The following is a 14,120-nucleotide window of genomic DNA, read 5'->3' on the forward strand; positions in this document are numbered from 1 at the left end:
AGTATAACAAGTTACCCATCATACAATATATAAATACATGATGATGAACTACATTAAAACTAAGGTAAAAAAATTACTTTTCCTGTGAAATTCATATTTTAATTATAATGTACAAGTATTTGACATATTTAAGAAAAAAAAGAATAGTGCCATTTAATTGCCTTTTAATTTTTTTTTCATATTTACTTCTGAATACATGAGTGTACACTGATTATACAGTGTATTTGTCACTTTTATGAAAAGTAAATACAATAATTTACACTTAAAATCTCTGCTTGATATTACAGAGATATGAATGTACATCAAGCTGTGAACATGAGGTGGACTTTGGATCTATCAGTTCCTCCTGGAATACACAGATTCCCACGGCTAAAGAAGTCAGCATTTCTATTGTTATCTCCCCTTACTACAGCCCCCGCCAGATCAAGTCTGAGGCCATGAAGGCCTACTTCAGAGTGCCAAGGTCATAAAACAAATCCTTGATTAAATTCTGTTAATGTAATGAATTTTTTTTGTGGTGTTGTTTTTTTTTTTGTTTTTTTGTTTTTTTTTTTTTTTGTTTTAAAGAAAATGTAAGATACTGTATATTATCAGGAATTTTAGCGAGGATTCAATTTTGGCATTTTTAGCATGGGTGTTGAGTTCACTAAAATTGAATATAGCTAACAATTCACTCCGTATTTGAGGTTACTTTTATCTTTCTAGGCATTACAAAATGTTTAAATCACTTCTCGTTAAAATTAAATACCATTTTTCTTTTAGGAAAAATTGCTAAATTTGCAGCTCGCTAAAAATGCCACTTTTACAGTATGTGGACAATTCTCATTAAAATAAATTCTGACTCTGATGACATTCAAACTCATGTTGCAAACTTTTACAAAGAAAATTGATAGCCTTTGTTGATTAATCAGAAATTTATTTCTTTAACAGATTGTTAACTAAAGGAGATATTTTACCTGTCCGTAGCCAAGGTACTGTTTAACATGTTGCATTCGCTTAAGCATATTTTTATAATGACTGGCTTTCACTATATGATATTTCATATTTTGATTCTTTTTTTTATTTCATCAGATACAAACTATTTAATCAATATATTGATTGATTTTTTTTTTTTAATTATTTTTTTTAAGATGACCCTGAGTTCTGCTCAGCTCTTAGTGACTCAGACAAAAGATTTCCAACAGTGTTTTTCAAAGTAGTAAAATTGGAAGGACCTCCATCCCTCTTTCCTAGCTTTATCTGTGATCACAGGACTACACGTGTTGTACAGGTATGATGTTATTAAAACATTTCAAATATTTGTAGGTCAGTAATTAGCTGACCTAAAGGGAATAATTGTTTTCAAACCATAAAAGCAGAGAATTTTCAGATTTTTATACCCCCCGCAAACGAAGTTTAGGGGGGGTATATTGGAATCAGCATGTCCGTCTGTCTGTAGACGAGATTTTGTCCGGACCATTTCTTGGAAACTGTTGGAAGGATTTGTCTGAAAATTTGTACACTTATTATTCACCATATGAAGGTGTGCACCTGGTATTTTCATTATGATTGGATAATTATTTTGCATTTTACAGGTGTTTTTTTCATTTTTATTATGTGGTTTTGTCTGGATCTGTTCCCAGAGACTATTGCATAGATTTGTATGAAAATTTGTACACTTATTATTTGCCATGTGAAGATGTGCACCTGGTATTTTCAACATTATTTGATAATTTTTCTGCATTTTACAGGTGTTTTTTTTTTAATTTCATTTATTGACTTAGTCATTTCGGGTTCAAGTCTCAGGTTTGAGACATAGAATCTAGAACATCTGTACAAAAATGTGAACTACAGTTTAAAACTACTCATTTAATAGAACTAAAAAAAAACACAAAGTATTAAAAACAGTTTTTACATTACACAGCAGATAGTATAAATCCATTTGTCCCTTGGGAGTAATGAGTGGACATGCATTCAGTTAAAGATTAATTAATGAGTTCAGTGTGGGAAGCTGTTAGGGCATCTCTGATCAAGCAGGTCTTATCTATATCTCAGAGGAATTGGGCAGAAAGAAATAAAGATCTCTGTTGTCTAAGTCTCTTAATTGTAATTTATGTCTGTCAAAATACATAGTTACTAAAACCAGCCTTTTATTTTTAAAATGAGTTTGATATAAAGGTATTAAAATCAATTTGATTTTCTATAATTAATTATGATATTTTTTTTTTCAACAATCAATTTGCAGAGTGTCATGTCTCACAAAGATGGCAGATAGTTGCAAACTATTTTTTCAATGTAATAAAAGACACTGTAATTATTAGTATTGATGTTTTATTAGGCTGCACCTTAGTTTCATTCATTAAATAAAGTGCCCCACCACCGCATGATATGCCCATCAAATATTGTTAAATTATCATAAACAGTATAGATTCATTTGTTTGAATGACATCTTAGCGAGACAAGACAGTCTGCAATTTGTTGTAAAGATATAAAAATTCAAATAAAAAAATTAATGTACAATAAATAATTAGTTTAAATTATATTATACAATATCGTATAAGTTTTAATTATTATATACAATATCAAATTAGTTCTAATTACATCAAATTTATCTTGAAAGTAAGACTAGCCAACAAGAACAATTCAATACAACACAAGCAATTAATTAAGAGACTGATTCCTTTTGCCCAATTCCCAAGAGATGTAGATAACACCTGCTTGATCAGAGATGCTCTACCAGTTATCTCCTCACACTAAACTCATTAATTTCTCTCTAATTTGACATGCAATTTTCTGCTATCAAAATTTTCCTTGACCAGTGCCTGATCATTACACCCATGGGAGAGGTGGAATTTTTGTTGTTACAGATTGCTGTAAAGAACATAATGAAAAAAATAAGACTAGTATTTTCTTGATTTAACACTTTTTTAATAAAGATACTGCAATACTCCGACATCTTTTGGGATTGTGTAATTTAAAAGTTAAAAGACATAGTTTTTTGATTCTAAGTCTAATGGTTTTCTAGTTATGATTTTTCCATATTTGTCCATAGCATCTTTATTAAAGGTCAGAGCGACCTGGTTTTAATGTGTGATACACCTTCTACCCTAGATGTATCAGCTGAAAAAGTTTGATAATTCTAGGCCTAATAGTATTAAAGTTATGAGCCGGACATGAAAAAGCTAACGGACGGACGAACATGAATGCTATAACATAATACGTCCCGTCGTAAGACGGACGTATAAAAATATATAATGAGTAACTAGATACTTATTGCCTAGGCAATAACAGGTCTTCCGTTTTCTTGACTCTTTTGTCAACTGGTTTGCAAAAAAAGCTGAAAATGAAAAAAAAAATGTCCTTCCAGCAGGAATCGAACTCAAAACCTTTGGTTTGTAAGGCAGGCGCGCTAACCACTAGACCACGTATTCTGATGAAGATGGAGGTAGTAAATTAATTGTTTAAGAATAAATAGGAATAAAAGCACGTGTTCTCTTGTTTGTTATGGAATGTAGTGATCAGTATTGAATAGATTGAGAAACACGATTGGTGTATAATACAATTGCAGATTTTCGGTTTAAAAAATCATTTGAGATGGTCTATATTTGGAATGCATTGAGTTAATCATTCAGAGCCTATGATGCATTAGAACTGCAGTGTCGAGACTTTGTTTACAAATATAGGAAAATTTCGGATCGGGTTCGGATGTGACTGAATATCCTAAAATAATAGGTAAGATTAAAATAAGCATCTCTGTGTGGATTGAATTAAATGTAAGTAGCATAAATTAAAATTTCAGATAGGGATTTTAGAAAGAAAAATGTGTCAATGAGAGCGTGAAAATTTATTTGCTAGGAAAAAATCGCTGTTTTCGACATTCATTCGATTAATATTAATTCTAAATAAAATTGAAATAAATTCCACATACTAGAGAAAGCAAGAATGCTTGGTGTTAAAATATCATATCATATCAAGAGAATCGACTGCTATTCATAACAACTGAAGAAATAACCGAGAAAAGCTTTAATTAATTTTTATGTTCATCGGCATCTAAATTTCAGATACGAAAAAAGATATAGTGTTGGCCGTAAACATTCATAATTTCTATACACTTCAGAGATTCACCGTCAAATTTTCAGGAAACTTTCTTTCAGATATCTTCTGCAATACCTCGAAATGTTATGTCGATCCGAGGTGTTGTATGAGTTCTAGAAAAATATTCTAGGCTGATATTAATCTGATTTTTTTTTTTTTTTTTTTTTTTTTTTGATTTTTTGTTGTTGATTTTTTGGGAAGGGGAGGGGGGAAAGAGGAGTAAATTAAAGAGGAGCAAATAAAATGTTCATTCTACACCTAAATTATTCACAACTGATCATCCCTAAAAGTTTTCATGAAAAATTACTCATGTTCCGATTTTTCGGCCGGCACTTCCAGTGAAAATAATTTGCATGGTTTTAGTCTATCTAACATCTGCATTAGCCAAACATTTCTGTAAAAAGAAAAAAAAACTTGGAAAATTCACCTTGTTTGCATCGCTTCCGGTCACGCCGGAAACTGACGGCAATGTACGATTTTCACATGATGTAGAAAAACTGGTGACTGACTATCAATCCTGAAAGTTTTGGATTTCAGTCGTTTACTGGTGCTGAGCAATTAGGTGAATAAAATCTCAATTTGAGGGCAGGAAAATACGCAACCGGAAGTGAATTTTACTAAGATGTTTGACGTCAATCTAGACATCTGCAGTCTCAATAACATACATAAAAATCATTTAAAGAACTCTCTCTATAAGCGATATGTTGGGGAAAAATTCAAAACCCCTACTATGTTGTTTTTCTCTTATAACCGGAAGTTGTCGTTTTTGTTTCCGGTGGGACTAACACTTATCGTAACTGTGAAAAAGATACAATTATATGATGCAAGTCTTATTCAAAAAGAGAAAAGTTGAAATTTTTGATTTCTTTGATCACTTCCTGTGGCGACCGGAAGTGACGACTGATGCTCTTAACCCAAATGGTTTTGTCTACTCCTCAAGGTCTAATACTCCTATAAGTGTGGTGTCTAAATCTCTTACCGTTTCTGAGATATCACTCGGACAAGTTCTCATTTTGCGGACATTCAAAAAAAATACTCAAATTATGCAGTTTTTCGCTTATAGCCGGAAGTTGACGTTTTTGTTTCCGGTGAGACCAACATATTTCGAAACTACAAATGAAATGCAATAATGTGATGCAGAAAAAGATTCAAAAAAGAAAAGTTGAAATTTTCGATTTCTATTATCACTTCCTGTGACGACCGGAAGTGACGGCTGACGCTCTTAACCCAAATGGATTTGCCTACTCCTCAAGATCTATTAACCATATAAGTTTGGTGTCTTAACCTCTTACCGTTTCTGAGATATGACTGGGACAAAATATTTTTGAAAAAAATGGAAATCGGACATATCTGACGACAGGAAGTGAATTTTGAAAAAATGAAAAAAACTCCTAGGGGTATTTTCATTCTCTATCATCCCTGAAAATTTCAAGAAAATCCGTCCAGCCATCTCTGAGAAATCGCCCGGAAAAGAAAAGGGGAAAAAAAAAAAAATAATAATAACTAGAGCAAAGCTCGTTGCAAAGCAACGAGTGGGTCTTCCTTCTTAGCTTATAAGTTGACGTCGAAATAAAAGGATAAATATTTGTTTAATTTCCACCTAAAGGTTACATGTTTCTGTTTAGATTGTCAACTTTGCTAACATTCTCTTTCTTCTTTGACCCAAATATCAAGAGACCTCATCTCCGGAACTCTGAATCTGGAGTGAGCATGAGGATATATAATTCAACTGTACTCTCTCCAACAGTACTCCTGAAATTGTATCCAAAACACTAATACTCCCAGACCCTCATTTCTTGAACTTTGACTTTTGATTTTTAATTTCTCGACTTTTCTGTTCATCTAACATCTTTGATGCAATCATGTTAGTAACACGTGTCATACTACAGAATCATCAGTGTTTTGCTACATCACTGTCATAATAATTGCTTGACAAAACATTTACACAGCATAACTACATAGTAAGTAATCCAAATGTGTTACTGATTGAGGATATCCATTGTTTGACAATCAGTAAGTAGAAAAATACTCTTACAAGAAATGCACAGGGATGATCTCAGTAAGACACGGTGTCACTTGTGGAAAATTTTAACATAACATCTTTTTTAGCCTTTAACTTAAAAGTTAAACTTCATTATCTCAAAAACTGATATCTAAATACATGTACCATTTATATGGTGAAGTGAGTTGGTACTCCCAACCCCTTATTCTTTAAGTTTTTTACCCTGCATGGTTATCTGGAGTCATTGGATATCTTGATGTTTAATCTTGGTCCAGTTGAAATTGAGAAAAAATGGTTTTACTGTACTTCTTGGGTTCATTTATTCAAATGTTTTACAAGGGGGGAAAAGACACATATATTTAAATTTTTGTAACATGTTAAAATAATCTTTTACATGTACATGTATATTACACATATATTCAAGTAAATTTTTTTAATAAGAATTCATTAAAAATATTTGAATCCATTGAAGTTGATTGCAGTAGATATAATGTAAATTATGAGCCTAAGACATAACAAGCAAATTTAAAGAATAGTGGTCTCATTCTGTCATTTGTCAACTGAAAAAGTTTGATGATAATAGGCCTGAAACTGTTCAAAATATGCCTCTAAATCATTTTGAAAAAGAATGGCTGCAAAATTTAAAAAGTACGTAACCATGACCTACTTTTGAGTCAACATGATACGAGGTCCTTAGATGCATCAACTGACAAGATTTGATGATCCTAGTCCTTATAGTAAGCAAAATATCAACATTTTAATAAATGTAATTTTTGGTCAACTTTGAAGTGACCTTGAGACCAAGCCCTTTGTCCCAGAGCGATTCCCTGTGCAAATTTTAATCTACAATATATCCTCATCCTTTTGTGAAAGTTTGGTGATAATCTGCCCAGTGGTTCTTGAGAAGACAATTTTTTAGCAACCAGTACTTTTGGTTTTATTTACCTAATTATCTCCCCTTGTTTAAGGGTCACAACCCTAAGTTTACTATTAACGGGAGCCCTTGGGCCATGGATACACTGTGACAAATTTGACAATAATTGGCCAAGGGGTTCTTGAGTTATGGCCCATATCCTAACAATAGGCCCATGGGCCACAACGCTCACCTGAGTTACTTTGGCCTTGCTGTTCTTCACCAGACCCTCCCTCCCTTGTAATACTTATTGCGGCCCCACCCTACCCCCGGGGGCCATGATTTGAAAAATTAGAATCTACACTACCCCAGGATGATTCCGCATATGTTTCAGTTTTTCTTGCCCAGTGGTTCTTGAGAAGAAGATTTTTGAAGATTTTGCCTATATATTTTAAACTTTGATTCCCTGTTGTTGCCCCGCCCTACCCCCGGGGGCCATGATTTGAAGAATTTAGAATCTACACTACCCCAGGATGCTTCCACATAAGTTTCAGCTTTTCTGGCCCAGTGGTTCTTGAGAAGAAGATTTTTAAAGATTTTGCCTATATATTTCAATGTAAAACTTTGATTCCCTATTGTGGCCCCGCCCTACCCCTGGGGGCCATGATTTGAAGAATTTAGAATCTACACTACCCCAGGATGCTTCCACATAACTTTCAGCTTTTCTGGCCCTGTGGTTCTTGAGAAGATTTTTTAATGACCCCACCCTATTTTTGTCTTCTCTTGATTATCTCCCCTTGTAAAGGGGGTTGGTCCTTCATTTTAACAAACTCCCCTTCACCCAAGGATGCTGTGTACCAACTTTGGTTAAATTTGGCTCAGTGGTTCTTGAGAAGAAGATGAAAATATGAAAAGTTTACAGACGGACGGACAGACAGACGGACAGACGACGGACAACTGGTGATCAGAAAAGCTCACTTAAGCTTTCAGCTCAGGTGAGCTAAAAAGTTTACATACACCGCACAAATGGCCAAAGCATTAGCTCTTTGAGCCTTTGGCTTACAAGAGCTAAAAAGATAAAAAGAATTATGTATCTTAGAGTTGTCTATTTGTAATCAAAGCTATTTTGAAATCAGACCAATTTCTTGAAATAAAAAATTGCACTGTTGTATTGCAAAAAAATTAATGATATTTTACACGTCGCTACAATATTCAAAGAGGGCATGTTGCAAAATTTTGAATTAAATTAGAGGGGTTATGACTGTTTCACGCTAATTATAGATGATCAATGTGAAAACACAAAGTTGAGAATTGCAATGTCATTGAAAGTCTTGGAGAGCACCGAGCTATTAAAAAAGTATTTCTTCAGACAGGTCATTTTTCAAAGTGCACAGTAAATTTTCCTTAAATCAATGTGTCCGCAAACTTTTCTAACAATCCTCGTTCATGTACATGCCCTTAGCACTGAAGTCATTTGAAATATGCACATATGTTAACATTTGTTGTTGTATATGCCAAAATAGCAGTTCTCTCTAAATTTTTTTGTAAAAATACATATATTACAAGTTCTTAATGTATTAAGGCCTGATGTGTCCATAATCCTAGATGGAAGGACTTTTATCCTTGTGTGACTGTTTAAATTTCACTATGCTGCTTATTCTTTGTCATCTCCAAACAGATGCTCTTCTGGCAAATATGGTCATGCTTGGTATCAAATTTCAGTTATCAGATGGCAGTCACACCTATCCAAAAGAAATTGAAATTTCTCATTTAAAATAAGAAAAAAACTGTACAACTTATAAATGATAAATAGCGATGTTAATTTTACTCGGACAGCTAAGTCACACAGTCAGAGGCTTTAGTCAAATGAAAGTCGAGTACTCGCTGAAATTTAAATTAATTTTTCATGTCATTTTCCTTTTTGTCTTTAAGAGACTGCTAGCCTGTACAATATTTAAACTACGTTATAACCATTATACAACAAATTATTGAATCATTAACATTTTTGTAGTAATAAATATATGTATCAAATGTATTTCATTTCAAATATAATATTTACTGCCTTTTTTTCAGTACTTTGGGACTGGGGGCTGGGGCCCTCAGAATTGGGAATTTCAGCATCAATTAGGCTAAATTGGGAATCTCCCAGAAAGCCCAATCACTTAAAAAGCATTGTCAAAAAGCTTTGTTTTTGTCTTTGTATTACTTTAACAAACAATTGTTATAACTAATCAAGACTATTCTTGGTATGGATTATCTAATTACTTGCATCAAGAACAATAGTGGTATGAATTATCTAATTATGAAGAAATCCAACTTGGCTGAGGTGGCAGAGGATAGTTTTTTTAATGCCAAACATGTGCCGAGGGGGTACACATATACATGCGATCCATAAAAACGTGTACATGGGGACAGTTTTCCAGGGGCTAATTAATTACACTTCATATGCCCATGGCTCACAAATTATGTCAACAAATTACATGTAATCTGCCTATCTGCCTAGTAGAGTGCACATGTACCAAAAATGCACCTGGGGTCTCCCCAAATTTTGGCTTGTTTTTCCAAGATTTGGGCCTCAGTCGCACCCATACAACCCATCCCCAGGCCCGAGCAAGCAGGATAAAACACCCAGTAGTCTGTAAATCAATGCATGCCCTAATGAAAATTCACCAATTGATATGGGGCCATTCATCTTCCTTCTGAGATACACACCTTCTTCTAAGGCCAACTGCTTTTCAGCTGAATTTCCTCTGCAACTGACCACGTGTCTTAGGTTCGCATTTACAACTCTGTATATGATAAGCATCATAGTGACACCTACAAGTTGCATATCATTTTTTCCAGCAAGCACTTTGCTACACTGCAAATGTGTCCCATAATTATTCTAATCATTTTTCTACATAAAATATCACATCAAACAGGGGATATCTCAATTTTTTAAGAAATTTGACTGGGTCTTTAGTACGAAACTATTCCCTGCCACCTTTAACTTTCAAAGTTTGCTTTTTAATTAAAATAACTTTCCATATTTAGAAAGTGCAATCAATTCTGAGTAAAAATATACTTAATATGTCTTATTTCAATGAAAAATAAAAAAGTTAAAGGCAATAAGTGACCCCACCAATTGTCGGTCAACCACCTTAACCCCATATTCTTTGTGTTACTTCAAAAATGACCAACTCCTACAATCCAAAAGAATCTATTTCTTATCAAAACAGTGTTTAATGATAACTTTGATCAATTTCAAATGCAGCTACATATAAAAAATTCAATAAGAATTGCATGCCTTCATGAAATGTACTCACATGAAACACATACTCTCCTATTTTTGATGTTTTGAGAAATCCCATTTTACCTCTTAATTGCTTGAATTTATACATCTATAGCTTATTTGCAAAAAGAAAATCTAATCTATTTTTCAGGATATTTATTGTAATATACAAAAACCCCTCTTGCATTAAAGGTTCAAGAAGAAGTGTCCTGAAAATTGCAGTTATCTACCCTACCCCTCCAACCATTACCTGATTCTATAGAAAATATACTGTGGAAATCTGATTTACTGACTGTCCTTTTTCTGAGTATATTTCCATTCAATTTCAATGTATCTGAGTTATCAAATACATGCATTTGATTCCCCTGAATAATTAAAGTGATCATCCTGTCCTTACTTGGCATTTGTGAGTAAATTTCAGGTGTTTAGTAGAATCCAATAATTACATGAAAATGTACATATTTCTGATATTTTGTTCATTAAATATGCAAAAAGACCATCTGTTTTGTTATAATTTAAAGAAAAATATATAATCTATATGAAAATAATGAAAAGTTTAAGTTCTATCACATTATAGAAGACAAATGAGGGGGAAAATGAAGGGGAGGGGGGTATTTTTTTTTATGTAATTATCAAAAGTAAGATGGGTCTAATTTGAAAAAAAATTAAAGCACAGCAATTGTTTGAATAAATGTGGTTCTGTGAACTGATATTTTTGCATACTGACTCATTCTTTTCTCAAAATAATGATATTTAGTGAAAATACATATAAAAAAGAGTAAGTTTATAATTTGAGTGATATCGCAATAACTGAGCCCCTTTAATTTTAATTAATACTAAGTGATATTGCATCAAAATTTGATAAAATATATGTGACAGTGCCCAAACTATTATTTTCAAACAAATAAATTTTTCTCAGACAAAAATTGCCTTACTCTGTTAAAATTTGTTAAGCTGATGCTTCAAACTCTTTGAAAATGTGTACTGGGAAAGGTTTACCCCCCTTGTGTTTAGGTCTCTCTACCTAAATGAATAAGAGTCAAATAAAAGAAATATGGTGAGTTTTGAAAATGGCATACATCAATAAACTTATTTAGAGAAGAATTAGACTAAATTACATATTTTTGAAAATTGGTGTTTTCTTGAAGGTGGCAGAGGATAGTTTTTTAAAATGCCAAACATGTGACGAGGGGGTACACATATACATGCGATCCATAAAAACATGTACATGGGGACAATTTTCCAGGGGCTAATTAATTACACTTCATATGCCCATGGCTCACAAATTATGTCAACAAATTACATGTAAATTGCCTAGTAGAGTGCACATGTACCAAAAATACACCAAATTTTGGCTTGTTTTTCCAAGATTTGGGCCTCAGTCATACCCATACAACCCACCCCCAGGCCCGAGCGAGCAGGATAAAACACCCAGTAGTCTGTAAATCAATGCATGCCCTAATAAAAATTCACCAATTGATATGGAGCCATTCACCTTTCCTCTGAGATACACACCTTCTTCTAAGGCCTACTGCTTTTCAGTGAATTTCCTCTGCAACTGACCATGTGTCTTAGGTTCGCATTTACAGCTCTGTATATAAGCGTCATACTGACACCTACATGTTGCACATCATTTATTTCAGCAAGCACTCTGGTACAATGCAAATGTGTCCCATAATTATTCTAATCATTTTTCTACATAAATATCACATCAAACAGGGGATATCTCAATTCTTTAAGAAATTTGACCGGGTCTTTAGTATGAAACTATCCCCTGCCACCTGAACAACAAAACCTGCTTGAAAAACATGCAATAAACAAACTAAATTTGATCACATATTTTGTAAGTTTTTCTTTGGGAAAACTTCCATTACATTTTGGGAAAATACAGGCATATTTTCAATTGGGACTGGGGCCGAATTTCGGCCCCAAGTCGGCTCTAAAAAAATCACTTACTGCACATTTTATCTATATACAGTACATCAAATGCTCGTATTTATCCTTTCTTTTCCTGCTGCTAGTACATGTACCTGTTATTGATTTCTTACCTGTTATTGATTTCTTACCTGAAGCCATTTGAATGTGTCTTGTCAGTGACCCGTGATTGTTAAACAATTAAAGTGTAACTCTTATAAAAACAAAATTTTAATTATGAGATTTTTTGCATCTTTTAAAGTATGCCAATGCATGTTTGTCGAACAACAAAATTCCTTTGAACAATTAACAAAGACTGGTTAAGCCTTTCCCTGAGTTTGAACACTGATACATTAATAAATGAACTGAGCAGATCCATTTTTTTTTTACATTGAATTTAAGAGTAGCAAATTTTAAACGAACAACCAACTTAACAAATTTTAGTCGATAGTCAGAATGATTGAATGATAGTCGAGTACTCGAATATTCATTGACACCCCTAATGAAACCATCAAACAGAGTTCAAAGATACTGTCACATTTTCCGTGTATTATTTGTAAAAAGTACTCTATTAAATAGATGTTTACATGCAGTCAATTACAAAATATAATATAAATAGGGATTAATTAGGAGGTTTTTTTTTCATGATTTCACAAAGGAAATGCACATAACTTATACATGTAAAAAATTTATTAGGGATGGCAATGGTCAACTGGGTAACCATCTAATCAGTCAGAAATATAGTAACCGGTTTAGTATGGGATGACGGGTTATGATTTTCATAAATGGTTAGTCGGTATTTTTTGTATAATATGTACTTTTTAAATAATATACCAGTATACATATTTTTTTTAAAAAAATTACCACTTAGATCATGTAGATAGCATGTGTAAAACTAGTCTCATTCAAGCAGATGCTCGACTGTCTCCATAAACTCCTGCTCGTTGGAGTTTACGGAGACAGACAAGCATCTGCTTGAACGAGATTAGTTTAAAACTGAAAAGTTGCTATCGACTTATTAAATTATTCACAATATACAGCCACTGTGAAAACAAATCCCCATTATTTTGTCATTACAGTAAAACATGCTTATAAGTGCCAGGGACAAATAATTTTGATTCATTATAAATGTATTCATTTTTCAGTTTAGTTTTCAGTATGTTTAAAAACCACAGGGAATGAAAATCACTTCACTATATGCTTCAATTCCTTTTTTAAGTCTGTTCGCAGTAAGCGTGTTTTACTGTATAACCCAAATACCACTCTAAGTTTACATACCCCAATCATAAAAAATTCTATTTTCTAATTTCAAGAACTAATTTTTTACTAAACAATGTTTTACATGGTAATTAATCTAGTTCATTATCTGTAATGGTAGCCTAGTTGTAGGGCACTCATTTTGTAATCAGGCCTGGGCTTGATTCTCATTTGCTGTGTCATTAACCTAAGACATAAACATACAGGTAATGAAGGTTCCTTCACCAAGTGCCAAGCATTAGAATGAAAGTCAAAGGTTTTTCAGATGAGACCTTAAAAACCTCACAGTAGATGTTGGGACAATAAAGAACCCTCACTGCTCAATGGACCTTAGTGCCAAGTATTAAGGTCTATGTTTGAAGCCCTTCACCAGTATGTGGTAATGTCTCTATACGAGAGAAAAATTCTCAAGTAAGATGTAAAACAACATACAATCAATCAAAGTGTCAGTAAGAAGCTGATCCTTACGTCGCAGGTTCGAATCCCACAGCTGGATGTGGAGATAGGTTCCTCGGATGAAACCGTATGAACCGAGGTTCTGTGTCACAGAAGGTGCTGGCACGAAAAAGATCCCTCACTTCCCAAAGGCCATAAGTGTCAAGTACAGGTCTATATTTGCAGGCCTCCACCAGCAAGTGGTGGCATAATAATATGACTAAAAAAAAATTGAAGGGGCAATAAACAAAACACAAATCAATCCTGCAGTCTTATCACAGAAATAATTCGAACTTTTATGTATAAATATATTT

The 14,120-nt window shown here is 33.4% G+C and overlaps 1 protein-coding gene across 2 annotated transcripts in view; it reads left to right on the forward strand.

Moving 5' to 3' along the window:
• The window catches only part of LOC133182105 (peroxisomal ATPase PEX6-like), a 35,370-nt gene that overhangs the window by 1,413 nt on the left and 19,837 nt on the right, over positions 1-14,120 (forward strand). For both annotated transcript variants that reach the window (XM_061316833.1, XM_061316834.1), the window contains exons 2-4: positions 288-463; positions 931-971; positions 1,131-1,270. In XM_061316833.1, coding sequence (XP_061172817.1) covers positions 288-463; positions 931-971; positions 1,131-1,270 — 357 coding nt within the window. The remainder of the gene's footprint in view (positions 1-287; positions 464-930; positions 972-1,130; positions 1,271-14,120) is intronic.

This window comes from Saccostrea echinata, unplaced genomic scaffold, assembly GCF_033153115.1.
Source record: "Saccostrea echinata isolate AGI-Se365-2 ecotype Australia unplaced genomic scaffold, CSIRO_AGI_Sech_v1 ptg000009l, whole genome shotgun sequence".
NCBI lineage: Eukaryota > Metazoa > Mollusca > Bivalvia > Ostreida > Ostreidae > Saccostrea > Saccostrea echinata.